Genomic DNA, 20,746 nt, shown 5'->3' on the forward strand with positions numbered 1-20,746 from the left:
AGTACTAACCAACTCCTGTTTTCTTCATTCAAAAAGTACTTGAAATGTACTTGAAATGTAAAGGCAAACAAAAATATTCAGAAAACTCAAACAAATACAGAAATAGGATGAAACAGAAAGTTCCTTCAAAAAAAGTTATATAAGAAGGAAGTACTAGCATACCAATACTCCCAAAATGAAAAGTAAGCAACATTTTCTACAGACACCCTGCTGGGTCACCTAGATATTTACATTCAGCCTTACGTATTTACTACACCACAGAGATTACAGTAATTCATAAGAAACTGACCACACTGTAAAAATTTTCACAGTAACTTTTCCAAGCTTCTGGAAAAGTTTCATTTCAGCTCTTAATAACAGTCAGCAGCAGGAAGTTTAATATATTAGATTAGCTCCACCAGCCTCCATCCCACAGGGATCTTCAAGTCTTTTTCCAAATTCATGTAATAGTATAGAAAATTTTCACTGCAACAGAAGCAGAGGGAATAAGACAAACAATAGCTATGTCTATTTAATACCTTAAAGCTAGAGACATATGAGTAAAAGAAAGCAGTACCTTCTTCCTACTGCTTCAGTAGGAGAAGCAGGAGAGGACAAAAGGCTGACTATTGATTTGTTTGAAGCAGGAGCACTCTCTTGATCTGAATACAATAGCAAAAACATTCACCTGTTTCCCCTCTAATAAAATGTGATCTCATGAAGCAAGTAAGAGCACTGCTCAGGCCTAAATCTCTAAGTGTGCTTGTTCTGCATTCAGCAATTTGCAGTTTCAGATTTCCTGAGTGAGAAATTTTATTCATATCTTGAAACACCCCTCAGCAGATTTCTCCTCCATTGCCTTGTCCCTCTATTTTCCGGACAAACATAATATTGAACTTAGGTGATCAATAAAGCAATTCCAAAGCTAAAGCCAATGATCAATCAACCTGAAATAGTTTTCTAGTTGTTATTATAAACATGACCATCACTTGTATCAAATTTAGTTACACATGAAACAATAGACAGGACTTATGTGGAGTACAGAGTGTTTGCCCAACAAATACAAGTTTCCACTTCAAGTTTAACCAATGCACTTCTAATTACCATCTAAAAATGTAAGCAAGAATGCAAGTAAAACTTCATAAGCCTTCTCTCAAAGTTCTGTGTCCATAATTTAAATTACTTTACGCAGAAATGGAAAACTGCAGACAAGAAAAATGATTAAGAGCAGTAATGAATTTTAAGACAGAACATCTGAGGTGGATTATTCAGTATTTCCCTTGTCTCATTTTGATGTATAGGCAATCAGCTTGTATAATCTACACAGGTATATTCATAATATTTATTAACTTCTACCCAAATGGAAATCACTCTTTATCCCTCAAAAACTGCTTAAAAAGCAAGGGAAGTAGAACACAACTATCCTGACTGATCTCTGTATAATATTTTTCCTGAAACTTAACAGCAGTCTTGCTACTCAGAATCTCTACTGGTCAGCATTAGGAAAGGATTAAGTGAAAATGCAGGTTTCTAAATTGCTCAACAGTAGTTTAAAAAAAGTCACAGTGTACAGAACAAAACATAATGCAGACCTGATCTGGCCTACAGTGAGTCTCCCCTCTCAGCCTGTCAAAGGGCAGCTCCTTCACTTGCATCATTACCAAAACTCTTTTGACTACATCCAACTGCTGAGACCAAACAAAAAGAAGTCTAAGCAATAGGCTTGACCCAGACTTTCATTTCTCCACAGAAAGGCCTGGAAGTTACAACTTCACTAAGCTTTTTCCCTTTGGAAAATCTTCACATTCCACCACTAAAGCAGTAGACATGTCAACTAAAAAAAAAACAAAAGAAAAAAATCCAAAGATAAGAAAATCTATCCAATTAATAAAATAAGATTTGGGGTTGTTTTCAAAAATACATATCTTTATAAAGAAAGCAAAGGAGAATTTAAGAAGAAAATGTTTTTGAGGAAGTAGCTTTCCCCCATGAGACCACTTCAACATAATTCTATTAGTCATTTAATCAGGAAAAAGTTCTGCTGTGATCCATTGCTATTAGAAGCTTTAATTTCTTGTCATCAACCAGTCCCATGCTTAAACAATGGGAAATCACAATTATGCCTCCATTAAACCTTGATCTCAGAAAGTTTAAATGGAAACAAATTGGGCTACATTTTCACTGAAGTGACAAGAACAATGCACTAGAAATAATTACTTATTTGTTTTAGATCAATTAGCATGTACATCACCAGCAGACTAATTACTGTAATACTCCTACTAGGCTAATTTAGCATGCTTTCCTAAGTGCAGTGACAGTCCAATCTGGAAAATGTAAATAGAAATGCACTCAAGTTCTAAAGGATGATGTAACCTATGCCTACATCTAAATAGGCAAGTTACAGAATTATGTTCCTTGAAAGATTAGTACCTGCAAACTTTATCTGACCTCCTTGTCAATTGTGCACCCAGAACAAATGGGTGTACCTGTAGATTGCACTGCATATTCATCTACTATGCTATGCTTAGTTCCAAGCTATCAGTTTAATTAGAATGATTACAATTAATCCCACTTCACAATAAAAATACATTGGGGTGTCATATAAACATTACAACTTACTCCATTGCATTGCTGTTTTTCCATCTTTAGTGATGTCCCACTGGAATACAGCATTTACTTTCTTTACCAATTCATTTCCCATCTCTTTTACACGACGACCAATTTCTTCAAACACAAGGTTACTCTGCAGCCCTTCAGTCTTAAAAAAAAAAAAGAGTATGAAGAATTTAAAATTGAAACTTTATTAAAAGGTACTAAATATGTCACTTTCCAGCACACAACGCTTCAACTATCTATAGCAGAATTACTAAATGCAATTGAGATTTCTTATACTACAAAATAATCACCTCTAGCCACCATCAGCACTAAAGAATACATTCAAGCAGAAAATGCTTAATTTCAAATTTTCATTTAAAACTATTTCAAAACATGCTTTTATAGTTTTTGTCATTTATCAATACAATTTAAGTAATATTTTTTAATTAGTCCTCTAAGAGTTTCTAAATTGCCCGTTTTTTCCTTTGGACAATAACCACTGCCACTTCTTCCACAGTGAATGCTATGTTAGTTTTCAGAACAAAAAAAAAATGTTTTTACCAATACATTACTTGGACATGAAAGATGTTCAAAACATACAGTACCATGAATACAGTCAAAACTCCGGTGCAGACAAAATTTAACAGTGGGATTAGCTACATTTACATTTCCAACTTTTCCAAGCACTTTATTTTCCAAGCATTTCACTGTCTTGCTTTTAACAAATATTTTTACTGGATAAAAGACTAAACTTTAGGAAGCTACTTCAGTGACATTTTTCATCTAACTGGAACTGGAGCAAAGAAGATCTTGGAGCTTTAATTGTTCACTGTACCTACCTGTACAGCAGAACACAAAACTCCTGTACTATTCTGTCACCTCTTTGGTTAAGCCTAACATTTTCCATTACATTAAAGGGTTCCCAATGCCATTTAAATTTCCCAATATTCGCTCAACTAGGATGGTTTCCCCTGGTGGATGTCTGACCCTGTCAGCAAATTTCTGCCAAAGCACCTTAATTTCCCAGAATAAGCTTAAAGAAAAACACCTGTTCTGCCAAGTTAAAAAAAAAAAAAAAAAAAAAAAATCTGAGCAGTTCAAGAAAGTTCTAATGTTTGAACTTCATTCAACAATTCAGAAGGCGTCAGAAGATTAAACAAAAGCAGCAAAAAGAAGCAGGTCCCTGGATAAATCATAGAATTATAGGATGGTCTGAACTGGAATGAACCCTAAAGATAATCTAGTTCTATCCCCCTTGTTGGGGGGCAGCGAACTTGTCACTAGACCAAGGTGCTCCAAGTTCCATCCAGCCTGGCCTTCAACATTTCCAGGGATGAGGCAGCCACAGTCTACTGAGGTTGCCACAGCCTGAGGCAGCCTGCACAACCTTCCCAGGTTTCTCTAGGAAACCTGTTCCAGTGCCTCAACAACATCACAGTAAAGAATTTCTTCTTAAGATCTAATCTAAACCTATCCTCTCTTAGTCTGAGTCCATTCCCCCTTATCCTGTCACACAAGCTCTAGTCAAAAGTTCCTCTTTGTCTCCCTTCAGGTAATAAAAGGCCACAACTAGGTCACCCTGAAGCTTTCTCTTTTCCAGGCCGAACAAACCATATTTTCTTAGCCTTTTCTCATGGGAGGGGTGCTCAATTCCCCTAATTTTCTTGATGTTCTTCTTCTGGACTCACTCCAACAGTGAGTCAATGCCCTTCCTGTGCGGGGGGCGTCACAGCTGGATGCAGTGTTCCAGGTGGGGTCTCACCGGAGCACAGCAGAGGGGCAGAATCCCCTCCCTCGCCCTACTGGCCACACTGCTTCGGAGGGAGCCCAAGTATCACCCAATATTCCCCATTCTGTGATCAAAAGCTTTATATGAGTGCCACTATCTCGGTATTAATAAATGTCAAAGCATTAGAATTTCATTGTTTGCATGCAGGAATCAATGGGGAAAAAAGACAACAGTTTATTAAGGCATTGCCTTAATAGTAAATTTAACGAATATGCATTGCCTTAAGTGAACTTTAGACCACATTAGGGTCATCCTCACTACTGCATGTACAATTCTGTGTTTTGTGGCAAGTACAGTACCTGAGGCTTAAGGCATGCATGCACGCAGGGGATTTAAAATATACAGAGTATGAAGAGCATATTGTGTGCTAGGCCTAACCACATGTACAAACAGCTCTCAGAGTTTCATTTCAAAATGATTCATTGACGAAACTTCTTTTCTGTGAATAAATGATCTCATTTTCACTTATGCTAATGCCTTCTTGCCATCCCCCCGTGTCTCTGAAAAAATTGAGAAACACACTTTTACATCCTACACAGAGTTTGATCTTCAACACCTACAAAATGATAAGAAAATCATTGTTCTATAGTTACATTAATTATAAATTACATTAAATAATTTCTGTTTTGAGCTATGCAAGTGCTCAAAACACATGGCCCTCACTGGTACATGCCTTTGCTTGTTTTGTAACATACAGCACAATGCTTATCCTCAGAGTTCAATTAGCATCAAGCACATCAAACATCAGCATCCACTGTATCTCAAAACAACTGGAATTTTCCTCTCAAACAGATCAATTAACATCTGTATCTTAAACAACATGCATGTTAACATCTTTGAACTTGTAACTCCTCTGAATACTGCAAATAAGATTAGTAAGAGACCTAAGTACTTTTCCTGTGTTTTTCACCAAAATAAAACCTAACTATGCTTCTCTGCAAGTTAAGACTTCCATTGCTTCAACCCACCATCAGAGGCTCTCGAGCAGAAGGTTTTTCCAAGGCTGGCACTATATCCACATAGCCCCCTGCAATGGCAACTTCTCCAGTCTCCTTGATCTGTAGTGGGGGAAAATACATTGAAGATTATTTGTTTGCAGAAAGCCACAAAAGAAAGGCATTTAAGGAGTATTCCTGATATTTTAAAATCAGAGATGTAAAGAAAAAACAAAAGTTACAGAGTGAAAAAAACACCTCATAAATGTGCTGTAATCTTGAGGCAAGTTGTTATAACATGTTTTCCAAACAACTCTTCAAGCAAAATAATTATTTTCCTCTGGAGAAACTGTACCAAAATATATTGCTAGGGTTCTGCTCACAAAACAGTTGAAAAACCTTATTTACCTCCAGTGTTACAAGTTGCTGTCAATATTTCTTCATAGATAGCTCTTAGAAAGACATTGTTCTAAAATGTTTTTCCTTGAGGTAGATATTCAGTTGTCAAGAGTCCATTTAGACAATTTTACTATCTCCACATATCTTATACTTCAACTTGCACTAGAAACAGCTTTTTAAGCATTGCAAGGGAGAAAGATTACAAAAAGAATGATGGAAAATACCTGAATTTCTCCAGTTTAATTTTTTGAAATAGTTAATTCAGATAAGAAAACGGGTTTCAATTTGGCATTTTCTCTTTTAGGGATGCGACAAACCATACTGACTTATGGCAGCTAACAGAAAATGGCAAACTGATTCACTAATTATGCATACAGAGAGGTATATGACAAATAGCCAAGCTGAAGAAATATCAAGTACCACAGTCTAGTTTTTTGCACTACATTAACTATTACTCAAATCATGCCTAACAGGTGCCTTGTCACCTGCTGCCACTGCACTTCAGACAATGCTGAAAATGGATTCAAACCATCTTCTCAAAGTTTTAAGTCCATCTGTAGTTTGATTTAACCAGAGTTCATTTCAGCACAAAGATGGATTTAGTTCATACAAATCCAACATGCAATAAGAAACAAAATTCTGCACACCTCATAACTGTTTAAGATGGTTTACTATAATCCTATTAAACCTTGTAATTTCTATCCAAAATCAGTTACTCCAAAGTTGTGGAAGAAAAATCCTTAGCAAAATTCACCACAACTCTACATATTCACAATTACTAAACGAAGCATAATTACACATTTTGCTTTTAAACACAACAGAACAATTCACCCTGCTTACAAATTTAGAAGGGCTTGGAAGCATATTATGAACTCTATTAACTAACATGGAAACCATCAAAAGAAAACATATGAATTCTAGATTCTGTCAGGACTGGGTGATAGCACCTTTTAAATATAGCTACAGTAATTTTCAAAGCTCACTTGAGGCACAAAACAACCTCATTTGCTACTAATAATTAGAAATGGAGATTTTGTACACAGCAGTCTCTACATTGTTACCATTCTGAAATTCTGTAGCTGCTAACACCCATCAGGTCTGCAAACAAAATTTGATTCCTTCAGTCAATGTATATCGCAGAAAGCTGTATGAATACAGCATTCCTCTGTTCCTAGGATAACTCTCCTTGTTTGATTTTGCCTGCCCAATTCTCCCTGCAGCTGCAACTATACCCTGTTCACTAATAAAGAGCTGGCTGCATTTTTACCGAGATGAGGCTGCAAAACTTTGGCCAGCAAAGCAATGTAACTCTCACTGCATAAGACAAAGCAAATATTGACAAATACCAGTATCAAATCATAGGTTAAGAAAGTAAAAATGTCATATGATGCTATGTAAGTGATGACATTCACTTTTACTTTTTGCCCTTTACTTAGCTCCCACTAAGTACCCTATAGAGACAACGATTACAGGATAGCCACATAAAATGCTACTAGCAAGACCAAAGAAAATCTAATAATGCAAACTAATGCAGATCTCATAGAAGTGTATACTATGTTTTACTGTAGTTACTATGTTCAACTGCTATGAAATTTCCATTTTTAGGAAGTTGTTCTGTGCAGCTGCAGCTTAAGTTTAACCCAATGTAAGCTAAATCTGCAGCACACTTACATGCATAAACTGTTAACATAGATAAATGTTAAAAAAAAAAAAGATGAATACACAAAGTTATGAGTAACTCCAGAAAACAAGTACACACTATGATGACCTGGAGATGACTGCTCTTTTATTATTTTTCATTTTCCCCAGTGGAAAAACACAAAAAAAGCACAGACAATGAAAAGAGTCCTCATTTAATATGAGGGTATTAAGTCCTAGGATTATAATGGTACTTCTATTAGAATCCTAGTGACACCATAAAATAAGTAGGACTATTTCATTCTATTTAGTGCATTTCTTTACAAAGCCTTTGCCAATGGTGTGCTTTTTAACAAGTCATCTATTCTTGCTCCTCCTCATATCCCCAGTCTTTTAACCAATACATCTTTCTCTGAAGCCCACAGTGAGACATTGTTCTGACCTTGGTCTGAAAATGGATTCTATTTCCTTCCTTCCACATTTCTGTTTGCAAAGTTTCCCCTGGATACACTGGCTTTGCAAAGCGAACCTAAAAGAAAAAAAAAAAAAAAAAAAAAAAAAAAAAAAAAAAAAAAAAAAAAAAAAAAAAAAAGTGGGGTTGCAAAAAGATGTGTCTGCTATATATAAATGCAAAGTTTAAACACATTGGCTCTACTGAAATGATAAAAAGAGGAAAATTAAATCAACTATTAATGTAGAAAGCCTAAATATTTAAGCAAACATACAATACAGAGGCATTAAAATGCATGTAGCTGTAAGTAAAAGCAATTCTGGTAGTTAAGACATGATGAAAGACTTCCCCCCAACTTGAAGATTTCTTTTGGCACTAAAACCAAAAAAGTCCAGATAATTTACTGCAAAGAATGAACACACAGACCTTGATTGCCTTGAATCTGTTCACATCATTATTTGCAAACTGCTTCAAAACGTTCCTAGCAGCAAACCCAAAGGTGCATAGTCCATGAAGTATAGGCTTCTCAAATCCTATTTAAAGAGGTAACATTTTAGCATTTTTAATATTAGGACCTTCAATGCAGCTTCTATTAGTAGCTATGCCTTATTCATAGTATTTTCCTTTATTAGTGTTCTTAATTCTTTTTCTTTTCAACCTAATTTATCTCAACGAAAAAGTATCTGTTAGTATTTATTATTTCCTCTGCTTTTGGGCAAAAGAAAGTGCTTGGTGACAAGTTGCACTATTAGCATGCCTGTGCTCTGTGAGACTCAGAAGTAGAATTAGTCCCTGTAGAGGTGACAAAATGAAAAATGAGGAGATTATCTGTTCTAGTATGCATGCATAGGCACACCAGACATGCAGTTAAATAGAAGTATGTACATTAAGGGTAAGACATATTCTAATCATTAAAAATGTAATGTAATCATTACAATACTAAGATTATTTGATACTTCCTGTTTTGAATTCCTATTCATGCTTGGCCAAAGTCTTCTAATACAATTCCTGCGTTAGGATTAATTTACCTTCATTTAGAAATTAAAAAAAAAAATAAAAAAAGAAAACTTGCAGAGTGTTTTTCTGTTTTTCTTATACCAACATTTTTGTCAAGTTTCCTCAAACTCCTATGCTTTGAAGCAGGAGCTTAACCTTGGCAGAGGATAAGCTTTATGTTAGTGTTGGATCTTTTTCCAGTACTGTCAAAATGTGCCAAAATAAACCTTTGACAACTGGCCTCAGATTTGCTAAAGTGCAACAGTTAAGTAATAAAGATGTTGCTTGTATGTTCTGATTTCTTTAACAGGTTGTTCTGACCTGACAAGGCAGGTAAACAGTAATTGATCACACTTGCAACAGTCCATGGAATCCAGACAGAGCTGTCCAGCTTTGGCACTGAATGCCCAGAATTTATATGGTACTCCTGTTTGCCAGAGTCTGTTTTTCTTGAGCTCTTAACAACTTCTCATTGCATCTACGCAGCAAAAAATATTCTCCCAAAGGACAACAGCTGGGAGAAAAACCAAAAGGAAAACGAAACAAACAAAAAAAGAAGAGACAGGAGAAAGTCTAGCCAGCAGAGAAATGGAAGATGTAAAAGAAAAGAAAAGAAACCACTATCAAAACAGAGATAAAAAAGCCACAAGGACTCCCTCATCCTAGCTTTGGCTGGGCTAGAATGAATTTTCTTCTCTAGTAGCTTGTACAAGGCTGTGCTCTGAATTTACTGTGACAGTAATGCTGATAATACACTGATGTTTCCGCTGATGCTAAATAGTGTCCAACGTGTGCCAAACACTCTTCTGTGACCGATGATCTGCCACCAAAGGGGTGCACAAGAAGCTGTAAGGGAGCATAACTGAAACTGCTGACCTGTTGTAGGTTGGGTTGATTTAGTCAGGGATTTTATTAATGTTAGTTAGGTTGTTCCTTGTACCCCTATTTTCCCTCACAGTGGTTTGCTCCAGGTTGTTTACCACAAGAGCTCACCTGTCAATCTTCTCACTTCTGGCAGTTTTCTCCTTACATGGTTCTGTCAGTCAGGGGTTGTCACTCCTTGTTGGGGTGTCGGTCTTGTAACCACTCCCTGCTTCTCCACGAAAGTTCTGCATCAGTCACCCCATTTTAGCATTGCTATTTGTCCCAGAATGCTGTATCCACCTCTGTTATGTTACCATTGGTTGTTATAATCGATGTCACTCCCCTATCGTTTGTCCTTATAGGGTGAGCCAGGTTTCCACCCCTGTCCGCCCACCCCCTACTTAATCTGTTGCAAATTCTTTGTCCATCGCTATTTTGCCTTGCATTGCGCTGAGAGCAATTAGCTCTGACCACGCATGGGGGACTAAAAGCTCTTAGGCTCGCAAGCAAAGTGTCCTTCTCTCGTCCCTTCGCTTCCTCTCAGCGTGAAACTACCAAAACTGCATTACCCACACTGCGGCACCCTGCAGCCCTGGAGTGCCCGCTCATGTGGTGGCTATAGCCTCTCAAAAGGCAGCGCTAGCCGGCGCTTTTCGACTGCTTGAGGTCATAACAGGCATCCACTGCGCTGACCCAAACTGGCCAAAAGGACATTCTGTATCGAAGAATCTCATGTGCAGGATATAAACTGGGGGAAGCTGGCCAGGAGCTACTGATCATGGCTCAGGGATGGGCTGGGCATCGGTCAGCAGGTGATAAGCAAATGTGTTGTGCTCTTGTTTCTCTTGGGTTTTACTCTTCACTTTTTCTCTGTCCTTTTAATTATTATTTGTAGTAGTAGCAGCAGAATAGTATTAATAGTATAATATTTTACTTTGCTTCAGTTATTAAAGTATTCTTATACCAACCCACAAGTTTTACCTTTTTTTCTCTGCAATTCTAATCTCCATCCCACTGAGAGTGCGGGTGGGAGAGGAAAGGGAAGTCAAGGGAAAAACAGGGAGGGGAGAGGGTAAGGAATGAGCAAGTGGCTCTGTGGTAATTAGTTGCAAGCTGAAGTTAAGCCATGGAAGATTGAATGCTGGGAAATATGGGAATTACAACACCAAAGGAAAGATAAAGCTAGCATAATTATGGGTGAGAAAGAGAATTTTTTTCACATTAGGTTAGGAGACATGACAGAATGACAGGCTTAAAGGAATATGAGTCTACTTTCTCACTGTAAGTATTCCAGCCTGATAATTTTGTCGTTTCTTTCCCATAAAATTTTTAGCATGCACACTTTTAACAGCACTCGATTTTGTATACAATGGGTACTGAAAACACAAAGTTACCATGCAGTCAGATTACTGTACTATTGTAACATCGTCAGTTTTCAGTATCTCTCATTCAGAATGTTATAGTGACATCTAGCTTCTCAAAAACACAGTTTAATTCACCATACAAGAACCAGAAACCACTCACTCTATTCAGAACTCAGAAACAGCCAAATATACCCAATCCTATTTTTCCCAATATTTTCTTTATAAAATTAATGCATACTCAAAGAAAAATTCTGTAAGCTAATCAAGTTACTTTGTGTCTAAACTGAAACAAAATCAAAGTAAATGTTGCTTTCTAGTATTTGAAACACAAGATACAGGAATAAAGGCACAAGAATAGAAACAGGTGTTTTCATGTAGTTTTATGTCTCCTGAAACTCCTGTTTAGCCACAGGAAGCCTTAACAATAATCCAGGAATGACCTGAATGCATTATGCTGAATGCTTGCTTCCCATGCACATTGGTGAGAACCAGTAAAGAAGAGCATCCACAGAGATTGTTACATGACGAGAAGGTGTGTGAACAGATCAGAAGAAAAAAAACATTTGTACACCTAGAAAAAAACATTTGTGGAATATCTCTACAGTCATTTCTTCTTTGATAGTAGTAGTTGTATTTAGTATAGGTAGGGTACTGTCATAGTTCCAAAATCCAGTGCAGCAGTTTTATGTTGAGACAAAGGGACACCTTATCTACAGTATTAATTTCATTTTCCCTATGTGCCAGTGCTCTTTGTGTGAACAGTAGAAGATTTCTACTTCTCTTCTTTTGTTAGTTTTTTAAAGTATTATCATCATTATTATTCCAAACACTGGGTTTTCAATTATAAACACGTACTTTTCATCTCTATCACCATCATGAACAAACCAGTATCATAAACAAAATAGAATGCTTTAACAAACTACAGAAATCTCTTCTTGGACTCTAGTATTTGACAACCATTACTTATGAACAGAAATTTACATAGAATTATACAAAACTGAGTTAACAAACTAATTAGTATGCATTTATGAAAGATAATTTGCAAAAGTATGTTAAGTGTGATCTGAACAAGGAAGCATAGCTCTGCTCTATTTATCTTGATAAGAACACCATATGAGAGTGATATGCAAGTGATACTTGCATATTAACAAGAAATTCATCAGGAAACTGGAGACTAATTATTACAGATTAGTAATCTCACATAATGTTCATGATGATAGCATAAATATTCTGGAAAAATTATTAAAATCAAATTGCTGTCTGCCCAGAGTAATCAAACTATACTACTAACAAGGCCTGAAAATATGTCAAAAAAAAAAACAAACTTTACAACACGATTTCAAGAAAACACCCTTTTTCATTAATTGCATCTCTTCAAGAATTAGTTAGTGCAGACCTGGTGCTCTGGCATGTAGAATTATGTAAATGAACAAGCTAATGTGCTAGCAAGAAGTGTAGTTAAGCAATTTTATAGGAAAGAAGTGCTAACAAGCTCTCTCTCTCCTGCCCTCCTGGATTTATTTGGATTGAGAAGACTACACTAAAGAATGAGAAGTTCCACAGAGACCCGCATAACTTCAGTATTATTCAAATGGAAAGAACTATATATCAGAGAATTTATGGGATTCCTTCAGCAGCTTTGATAGTCAATTATTTCTGCTTATGAAACAGACATTGTAAAAACAGGATAGTGGCAATAAACAAGAAAATAGGAAAATAGCTTAGAAAGTACACTTCCATTGTAAGTAAAGTCTAAGCACCATTCCTCATTTCTAGCTGTAAGAAGCAATGCTTCAAACTGAAGTGTCATGCAGAACATTGAAGTTATTTAACTGATGACTCTAACAAAAGCTATAAAACAAGCACTGCTTTTTCCAGGTTGTTAAAGAGGTATATAATGAAAATAGATTAAAAATACATTTACATTATCCTTCATCCAAGTATTAACACAATGGTATCCCCATCAGCTCACCTCCAAGAGCAGCAAAACTTGGATCCACATGCAAAGGATTCCAATCCCCACTCAGCCGATACAAGGCAGCCTGCAGAAACAGAGAAGGAGGAGCAGGAGTCATCCATAAGTCCATGAAAGATTAAGAAACATATCACAGTCTATTATATGAGTCCTTACATAATACACTCTACAATAAGGCACATAAAATGGAAACCAATTATTACTGTTTTCTTTGACAAATTTATCCACAGTATAAAAGTATATGTATTAATATAAAAAAAGTATAAAAAAGTATATGTATTAATTTTTTTAGTAACATAGAAACACAGTATCATGTTTTTCCAACAACAGATTCATCTTAAAGGGATCAGAAATATCCTTATTTTTTTTCCTTTTAAATGATTATATACTTCTCTCATAGCAGATTCAGGGGCAGCTGATTCTAGTATCAAAAACAAACAAAACCCTAAAGTAACACTCCAAGCTTTCTAGAAGACTTCTGATTCACGTTAAATATTCTCTTTTGTTACTAAAAAAGTAGAGAAACACAGATTTACTCTGTTATATACTGTGAATGTGAATAAACCTGAGAAACTATTAAAAAATGGCTACTGTATTTCAGGTTTCTCTCCCTGTGTAGCTGTAGTGTTTTCATTATCAAATCTTGTATTTGCTGTACATGCAGATTAGCCAGCAGTCCATATTATGAGAGATATGAAAAGCCATCATGTGCATATTTCTGAAATAAAACCTTCTTCTCTGGTCAACAGATTACAGTGAAATCCAGTGACTAAATGTTAGTGGAGTAGTCTTTAGTAAAGATTTCCCAGAAGTACAGTGAAAATCAGTACATCACATTAACTAATGAAGATTCCAAGAATTCAGCAGCTTAATTATGATGACATACACAAGTTGAACACAGAATTAACTGAAAAAAGCTTTTAAACTGAAAACAAATTGTACTTTAGTCAAGCACATTGCTGGCCTTTGGAACACATTGTCAATAATTTTTTTTTTCCCAGCATTTTGAACTGGGACAATAAAAAATGGTATGTATTTACTTGAATGAGGGTAAAATGTACTAAATTCCATTTGGAGGAAAGAAGATAGCAGATTTATCAAAGAGAAAGGTGAAAAAAAAAAAAAAGATTCCTAAAAGGAGAATTTTCCAATATATGTCTAACACTGTTTTTCTATCAAATCTGAAGCAGACAGTGTAACTAGAGACGTTCTGAACTCTTGTTATCATTTTAAACCATAATGCATCTGTTTTCTTTTTTAATCTATTAATATTCAGGTCATTTCTCCACCTAGCTACACCTTTAACACTAAGCTCTACCTCTGTCTTATTTCTCATAGCAATTTTCAGCTCACAACATGAGCCTGAGTTAAGGTGGAATGTAAAGACCTTGTCTTTGCTGGACAGCTGGAACCAGACACTAAAAACAGCAAGAAGAAAATCCTGAATTGTACCATAGCATTAGCATGCAAATCTTAGAAAGGCAAACAGTAAGCTAATACCTCTCAGTGGCTGTTCACATATTTGTTTACTGGTTATGAAACACTTTTCCTTTTGGAAAAAAAAGACAACAGTGGATTTGGAATTTCTAACTGTAGTTTTATCTTTGCCAAAAAGATGTATTTATTATAACTTTTTTTTTCAATTATCTTCTAATTAATTGTATAATTTCTCAGGAAAATAATGAAGACTGTAGATTTAATAGTAGTGTAAGACTGAAGTTCAGCTGGGTCTGTGTTTGAGATCCTGAAAAGGACCAAAGAGACAACAAATAATTTCTTGAATATATAGAAATTATAACACTATGAAAGACATTTTTAGTGAGACACAGACCCATACCGTCTTTTCACACAAGTAAATTTAAATCTGACAATCTAAAGAGCATTCTTCAACAGAATTCTATGAAATAAGTTATCCCCCTTCATTACTCTTTTTACAAAGTTGACTTTCAAAAGAGTCTGAAATCTAACAGTAAATTGTTACTCAAGAAAAAAAAAAATGCCAGAGACTAAATTATTAAATAATTAAGTAACTTCATAGCTAAATTAAAATTCTAGGGTCTTATTATCATTCTTCAATTAATTTGAATTTGTACAAAAGCTGTCAGGAGGCTCAAAAGAACTGTTGCAATAAATTTTAATTCTAGCTAAATAACATTTAGTTGCAGTACTGGAAAATTCCATTTATGGATCATTAAAAAAAAAGACGAATTTCTGTGTTAAGCCCCAAACTCAAATCTAGCTATGCAGCTGTTGCTAACTAAAACTGTAAGAAGAACTAACCATTTATTTAATGGTTAGTAAGTAATGGATAATAAGCACTAATTGGGAAACAATACTTGTACCAAATCCTTTTTAAATTTACTGTAGTAAAAAATACTTGTGCTTTGCTAACAAAATAATTGTAGTAGTTAGAAAACAACTAGGTTCAGAGAATTAAATGTGGTCAATGTATTTAACTAAAATTCTGACATATTAATCTGGGAAATTATTTGTCTTTTTGTATTTTCAATAACAACACTGGTAACAGCTAGAAAAAACACAGGCAGAACTGAATAAAACAGTAACAATAGGTTTTCAAAGATTTATTGCAGCCAAATTAGGTCTGCCAACAAATTTCATTTACCACAATCTTTGGTAAATCTTCCTTTTATAAACTACAGTCAACATGAAAATGGAACTGCTTTAATGCCTTGTTGGCTCTACTTTCTATATTACTCCAGTAAGAATATTTCATAAATGACAGCATTTGGGGGGGGCAGGGGGGAAAAAGAAAACAAAAACCCAAGCAACCAACTGAAGACGCATCCTTGAAGGATTACAAGAATCAATTGATGTAAAGCATTAGATTGAAGTCAGTCATAATATGGCTAAATTGTTCTCCAATTAATAACACAAACTGTCAAGTCTCATTTCCTAACAATTTAGGAGTTCTGACAGATCACAAAAGAAAAGGCGATATCAAACCTCTCTCTGCCAATTTTTCATTCTTCCTGCAGACTGTCATAAAGGTCAGTGGTAAAGCTAATGAAAAAGGAAGTCAACTATCCACGTATTTTCCCTTCTAAATGGGCAGAAAAATACCTCTACCCAAAAGCTTACCTTACACCTTAAAGGTGCGTATATATGAATTGTACATACAGACATGGACATGCATGCATGTATGCTTTTATAGATTATTTAAGACAAAAAGTAGTCAAGCCACCTTGCAAAGAAAACATCCACAATCTCACCTGCATGTGCCAATGGGCTCTTATTCACTTTAAGAACAGTGAAAATTTCCAGTTAAAATGGCAGTGTTGGTGCTTCAAGGGCTCAAATTTAGCACAGTACATAAGTAATTAACTGTACATAAAACTTCCCTACCCTGCACTATTCATACATTTTCTGCTTGTCCATATCAAATGTTTTTCAAATTTAGTATCAACTCACATATTCTGACACAGGCTTCACAAAACATTAGTCACTTTTCAGTAGCATGACAAATATGCAAGAAGCCTTTCCCTTAACAATGCCTCTCTTAATTAAAAAAAAAAAAATTCTTCATTTTGGGGAACTTCAAATGGATTAACAATTTTTACAGCCTTTACTAAGACATGTATAGACAAGGGGACAAAACAAAGTCAGTAAGTAATACCGTCTTGTCTAACCAAACTGACTGCCAAACTAGTACATTTTCTTTTATCACTTTAATACACAAAATTCTACCATAATCCAAGCCCTCAAATATTTGTCAAAATTGCCATGATTAAAAAATTATATTCTGATCTTCCCAACAAGAATAAACACAAAGGACTGGGGGTTATATAAAACTTGACACTAATATGAAATGTTCCGAGTAATTCTATTACAAACATTTACTATATAACAGTTCTCAGAGAACCATTTCTGCACACTGAAATTTCTAAATAAACAGAAAGGTTATCAAATCTTATCAAAAAATACGTGGATAGTTGACTTCCTTTGTCATTAGCTTTACCACTGACCTTTATTATCAAGACTTTACATCCCTTTGTTTCTATCATCCTTTCTTGTTTTAGTACTTTTTCTTCTGTCATGCTGTCCATATTTGTGAACCTGCATAACATCACTTTCTATATCATGAAATAAATTATTTATGCTATGAATAGAAAAAAAAAATCACTGAATCTCTCAGGAGGCTCTTTTGTGCTATTGCCTGAAGTTCACTTAAATTTACACACTTTTAGGCAATGCTACACTACAGTCTTTACAGAACAGGATGTAAATTAGAATTTGCTCTAAAACCATATTTTGATGGGAACTATGTCATACCTTTCCTGTCACACAACAGCTTCCATTTTCTCCTGTTTATTGCCCACGCTGCGTGCATTGGTGTAGATACATCTCAGTTGGGCTACTGATCCCATCACCTTTTTGTGAGTAAGAAGATGTAATTCCTACACTAGTAGGAACTCTCAAGTGGTTCCATGTTTTCTAACACATCAATAACTCTTCTGTCTCTTCTGACACATGGATTCCATCTCCACTGAGACATCTTCCCTCAAATACTATCACGTTGCCCTCATGCTTATCTCTAGTGAGCCTGGTTTTACCCCCTTTCCTGCTTCAAACCTAGTTTAAAACTTATTGAATGAGCCCTGCTAACTCCTGTGCGAAGATCTTTTATGCCTTTGAGACAGGTGTACTCTACCCATTTTACAGCAGGCCTGCTGTTGTGCCAACTGACCCATGATCAATAAAGCCAAAATTATGCCACTGACACCAGGCTCAGAGCCAGTTATTGATCTGTTGAGTCTTCCTGTTTCTTCCTTCATCATTCCCTAAATTGTCTAAAAACACAAATATTTACATATGCTTGGGATTAAAACACATATGAAAACAGCAGAATAAAAGATGGCTTTCCACAGCTAAGGATTCACATTCCAACTACACAGAAGCTTGAAAGGGTCTTATCACACCATCCGCAGGTATAAAGTAAAGCTCACAATAATGAACCTACGGGCAACAGGCAGAAACATTTCATTGTAGATTTTAGCTTAATAATTCATTAAGCATTTATTAAAAGCTTCCCACAGTCCTCTTTCATTCCAAGAATTCTTCTTAGTAAGTTTTTATTGTGAAGTCCACTCTCTTACAACAAATTAGATTTCTGCACAATTGTCTTCACAACTGCTTCCAGTTACATCAGGAACTGTAATTTTAACTAAATTTGACACACTGAAAAACTAAACTCAGATAGTTGCAGTATGAGCAGGACTGCAGGACTGAGAATGACTCAGGAAGGGAAGGTGACTCCTGCAGTCTTAATCACTGGATGCTGATAACACTACTTCAAACAGGACAGGGGCCAATTATTTTCTCCTCTTTCAGAGAAAACAAAAAGTAACGGTATGGTTGAAAAAACCCCAAAGCACTAAAAACCAGCAATCCTGTCAATTAATACTAGATTTATACCTGGAAAAGAAGGCTTTACATAGTTTTTTTAGATTAGTCTAGGTATGATTTACTGAATCTCTCTCAAAATCTTTGATTGAGTAAAGAATCATATTCATTTATACATAGTGTGTATATATATGTCTCTTTTTTATGCTGCTAACTGTATCACATCCGGAAAAACCATCTGATCCTGCATGCCACTCCTTTAAACATTCCCTGTACAGTTACAATGCCTCAAACATTTATAAACATTTTTGCTTTATAGATTAGAAATTACAAGGAGAAAAGGTTTTAACTGTCAAGTAGCAGAAACAAATTCCAGCTCTCCAATGGAAAATTTGAAGGCCTAGCTTTTTAAAGAACCTCACATTTTAATGTACAATTTACAAGCTCACACAGCCTCTGTTGATTTCAATTTCAGCCTGTGATGTCCAGCCATACTCAGCTAGTCCTACTCCCAAATTCCATCTTCCAAGTTCTATTGTCTAATCCTCTACTACCAGTCACTGATTAAGGAGTACCCATGTCTGAGTGTTTTGGGATACCTGGGTGACAGTGGCCCACAGAACAAAGTACAGAAAATCCATTGTTGAACAACTGCAGCTCCAACCAGTCTCTAACCACGAGATAATTTTCCTCTCATTACTTCTCAGACTGTAACTTGTTGCAATAAATAACATAGGAAAACTGACTTCCTACACTGTCTCAGTTGATGCCTACAGCTTTTTCCTCGCAAGTGGAAGGAGTTCCTGAAGAAGAGGGAAACAAGCACACCAATCATGCCAGCATCACTGAAAACTGTATCTTTAAACATTGCACATAAAGCAGATTAAGACTACAAACCTCACAATCTTTACTTGGAATTTTTATCTTTTTAGATACCTGTAACACTTAAAACACTACCATAGTTTTCCAAATAAAAGCTACTTAAAAATGACAGTATATAAATAAGCTCCTTTAACTGACCAGTATTAGGCTCAGCTTCATCAGCTCTAAAGAAGAATTTAAAAACACCTGAAAGCAAGAATGGCCAAAGTGCCTGGCCCTGGAAGCCTCAGAGCAGAAGTACCATGTGTTTGAGATCTCCAAACTGTATGGAAAAGTAGCTGTAGCAGAAATCTGCATGTGATAGCTCACATGACACTGCTTAAAGGGCTCATGGTTGAATGTACACAGTTGGTTCAAAAGCATTACAGGCTGAGACACCATGTTTTTCAAAACCTGTCTAAATGTTCCTTTTTACTTTTTTGTCATGTCTATTTCTCCCTACTGATATAAGTAACAAGCACACAGAGTCAGAATTCAGAGTGGGAGAATGCTTTGGAGAAATATATGATACTGTTGCAAGCAAAAAGAATTTTTCCACTGGCAAATATTTTGTAAAATTACTAGATGTTCTATTGAGATGAGCTGACATTAACAAAAACTTGGAAGTCCTGCAAACTCCATATACTACAGCTTTAGTTTTGCCACACTGCAAACAAAACAGGTAGCTTTCAGAAAAAGGTGAAAGAAAACAGAACAGTAAAACTGAAATGATGTGATCAAAAATTTCCTCCTGTGCACTGCTGTTACGCTGTTTATTTGTTATCACTACACTGTTCATTCTGAATATTATTTCTGATACTTGTAGAGAACAGTTTTTTAGAAGGAAAGTTGTAGAATACCAGAACACTGAGTTTTTCCACAAGCAAACAAACAAACTTTGGTCCACAACAAATTCAAGACACCTCACTTGTTTCCTTCCTGAAAAGTGGTTTGTATTAGTTAAGGTATTATCTACTTTAAATACGCACTGCAGCTTACCTTGTGAGTCATCAGAAAATGAGTTCCCAAGAAATCAACATATTTAGGAAAAGAGTGAAAGCTATATGCAGACAAAATTCTCCAGAGATACAAGTCATTCCCTGCCTGTTATTTTTCATTGCATTAGTAACCATTCAGCAAAATCAGTTTGATTGATTAATTTAAGCACCCAGTTTGAAAACTGTCAGGACAAAAGCTCTGTAACTACATTAAATATTCCCTATAGGGTTGAAATTGAATGATCTATTCCTTGCTAATGGCTAATAGTCAAACACACTCTAGACATCTTGATCTTCTGTCAGAAGGTCTATTTGATTCAAAAGACTCATGGCAGTGTGTCTAGAAGTTCAGGTTACAGAGAGAGAACAAGCTAGAAAAATACCATCACACCACATGCATCCCTGCAGGGCAAGATGCAAAAATTGTCATCGAGTTCTTTGCAGAAAAACTCGTAAGTACAGAAGAAATATTTCATGTCCTTCTTCAGCAAGATGCAATTTTAAGCTTTAAAAGCTTTTAGAAGATCAGATACTTCTAAAT

General features: G+C 35.7%; 1 protein-coding gene across 1 annotated transcript in view; it reads right to left on the minus strand.

Moving 5' to 3' along the window:
- The window catches only part of HSD17B4 (hydroxysteroid 17-beta dehydrogenase 4), a 61,719-nt gene that overhangs the window by 9,099 nt on the left and 31,874 nt on the right, over nt 1-20,746 (minus strand). Inside the window, exons 18-22 of the mRNA XM_054003777.1 lie at nt 12,983-13,052; nt 8,213-8,319; nt 7,778-7,864; nt 5,332-5,421; nt 2,599-2,737 (exon numbers count right to left, since the gene is read on the minus strand). Coding sequence (XP_053859752.1) covers nt 2,599-2,737; nt 5,332-5,421; nt 7,778-7,864; nt 8,213-8,319; nt 12,983-13,052 — 493 coding nt within the window. The remainder of the gene's footprint in view (nt 1-2,598; nt 2,738-5,331; nt 5,422-7,777; nt 7,865-8,212; nt 8,320-12,982; nt 13,053-20,746) is intronic.

The sequence above is a fragment of the Vidua macroura genome, chromosome Z (genome assembly GCF_024509145.1).
Source record: "Vidua macroura isolate BioBank_ID:100142 chromosome Z, ASM2450914v1, whole genome shotgun sequence".
Lineage (NCBI taxonomy): Eukaryota > Metazoa > Chordata > Aves > Passeriformes > Viduidae > Vidua > Vidua macroura.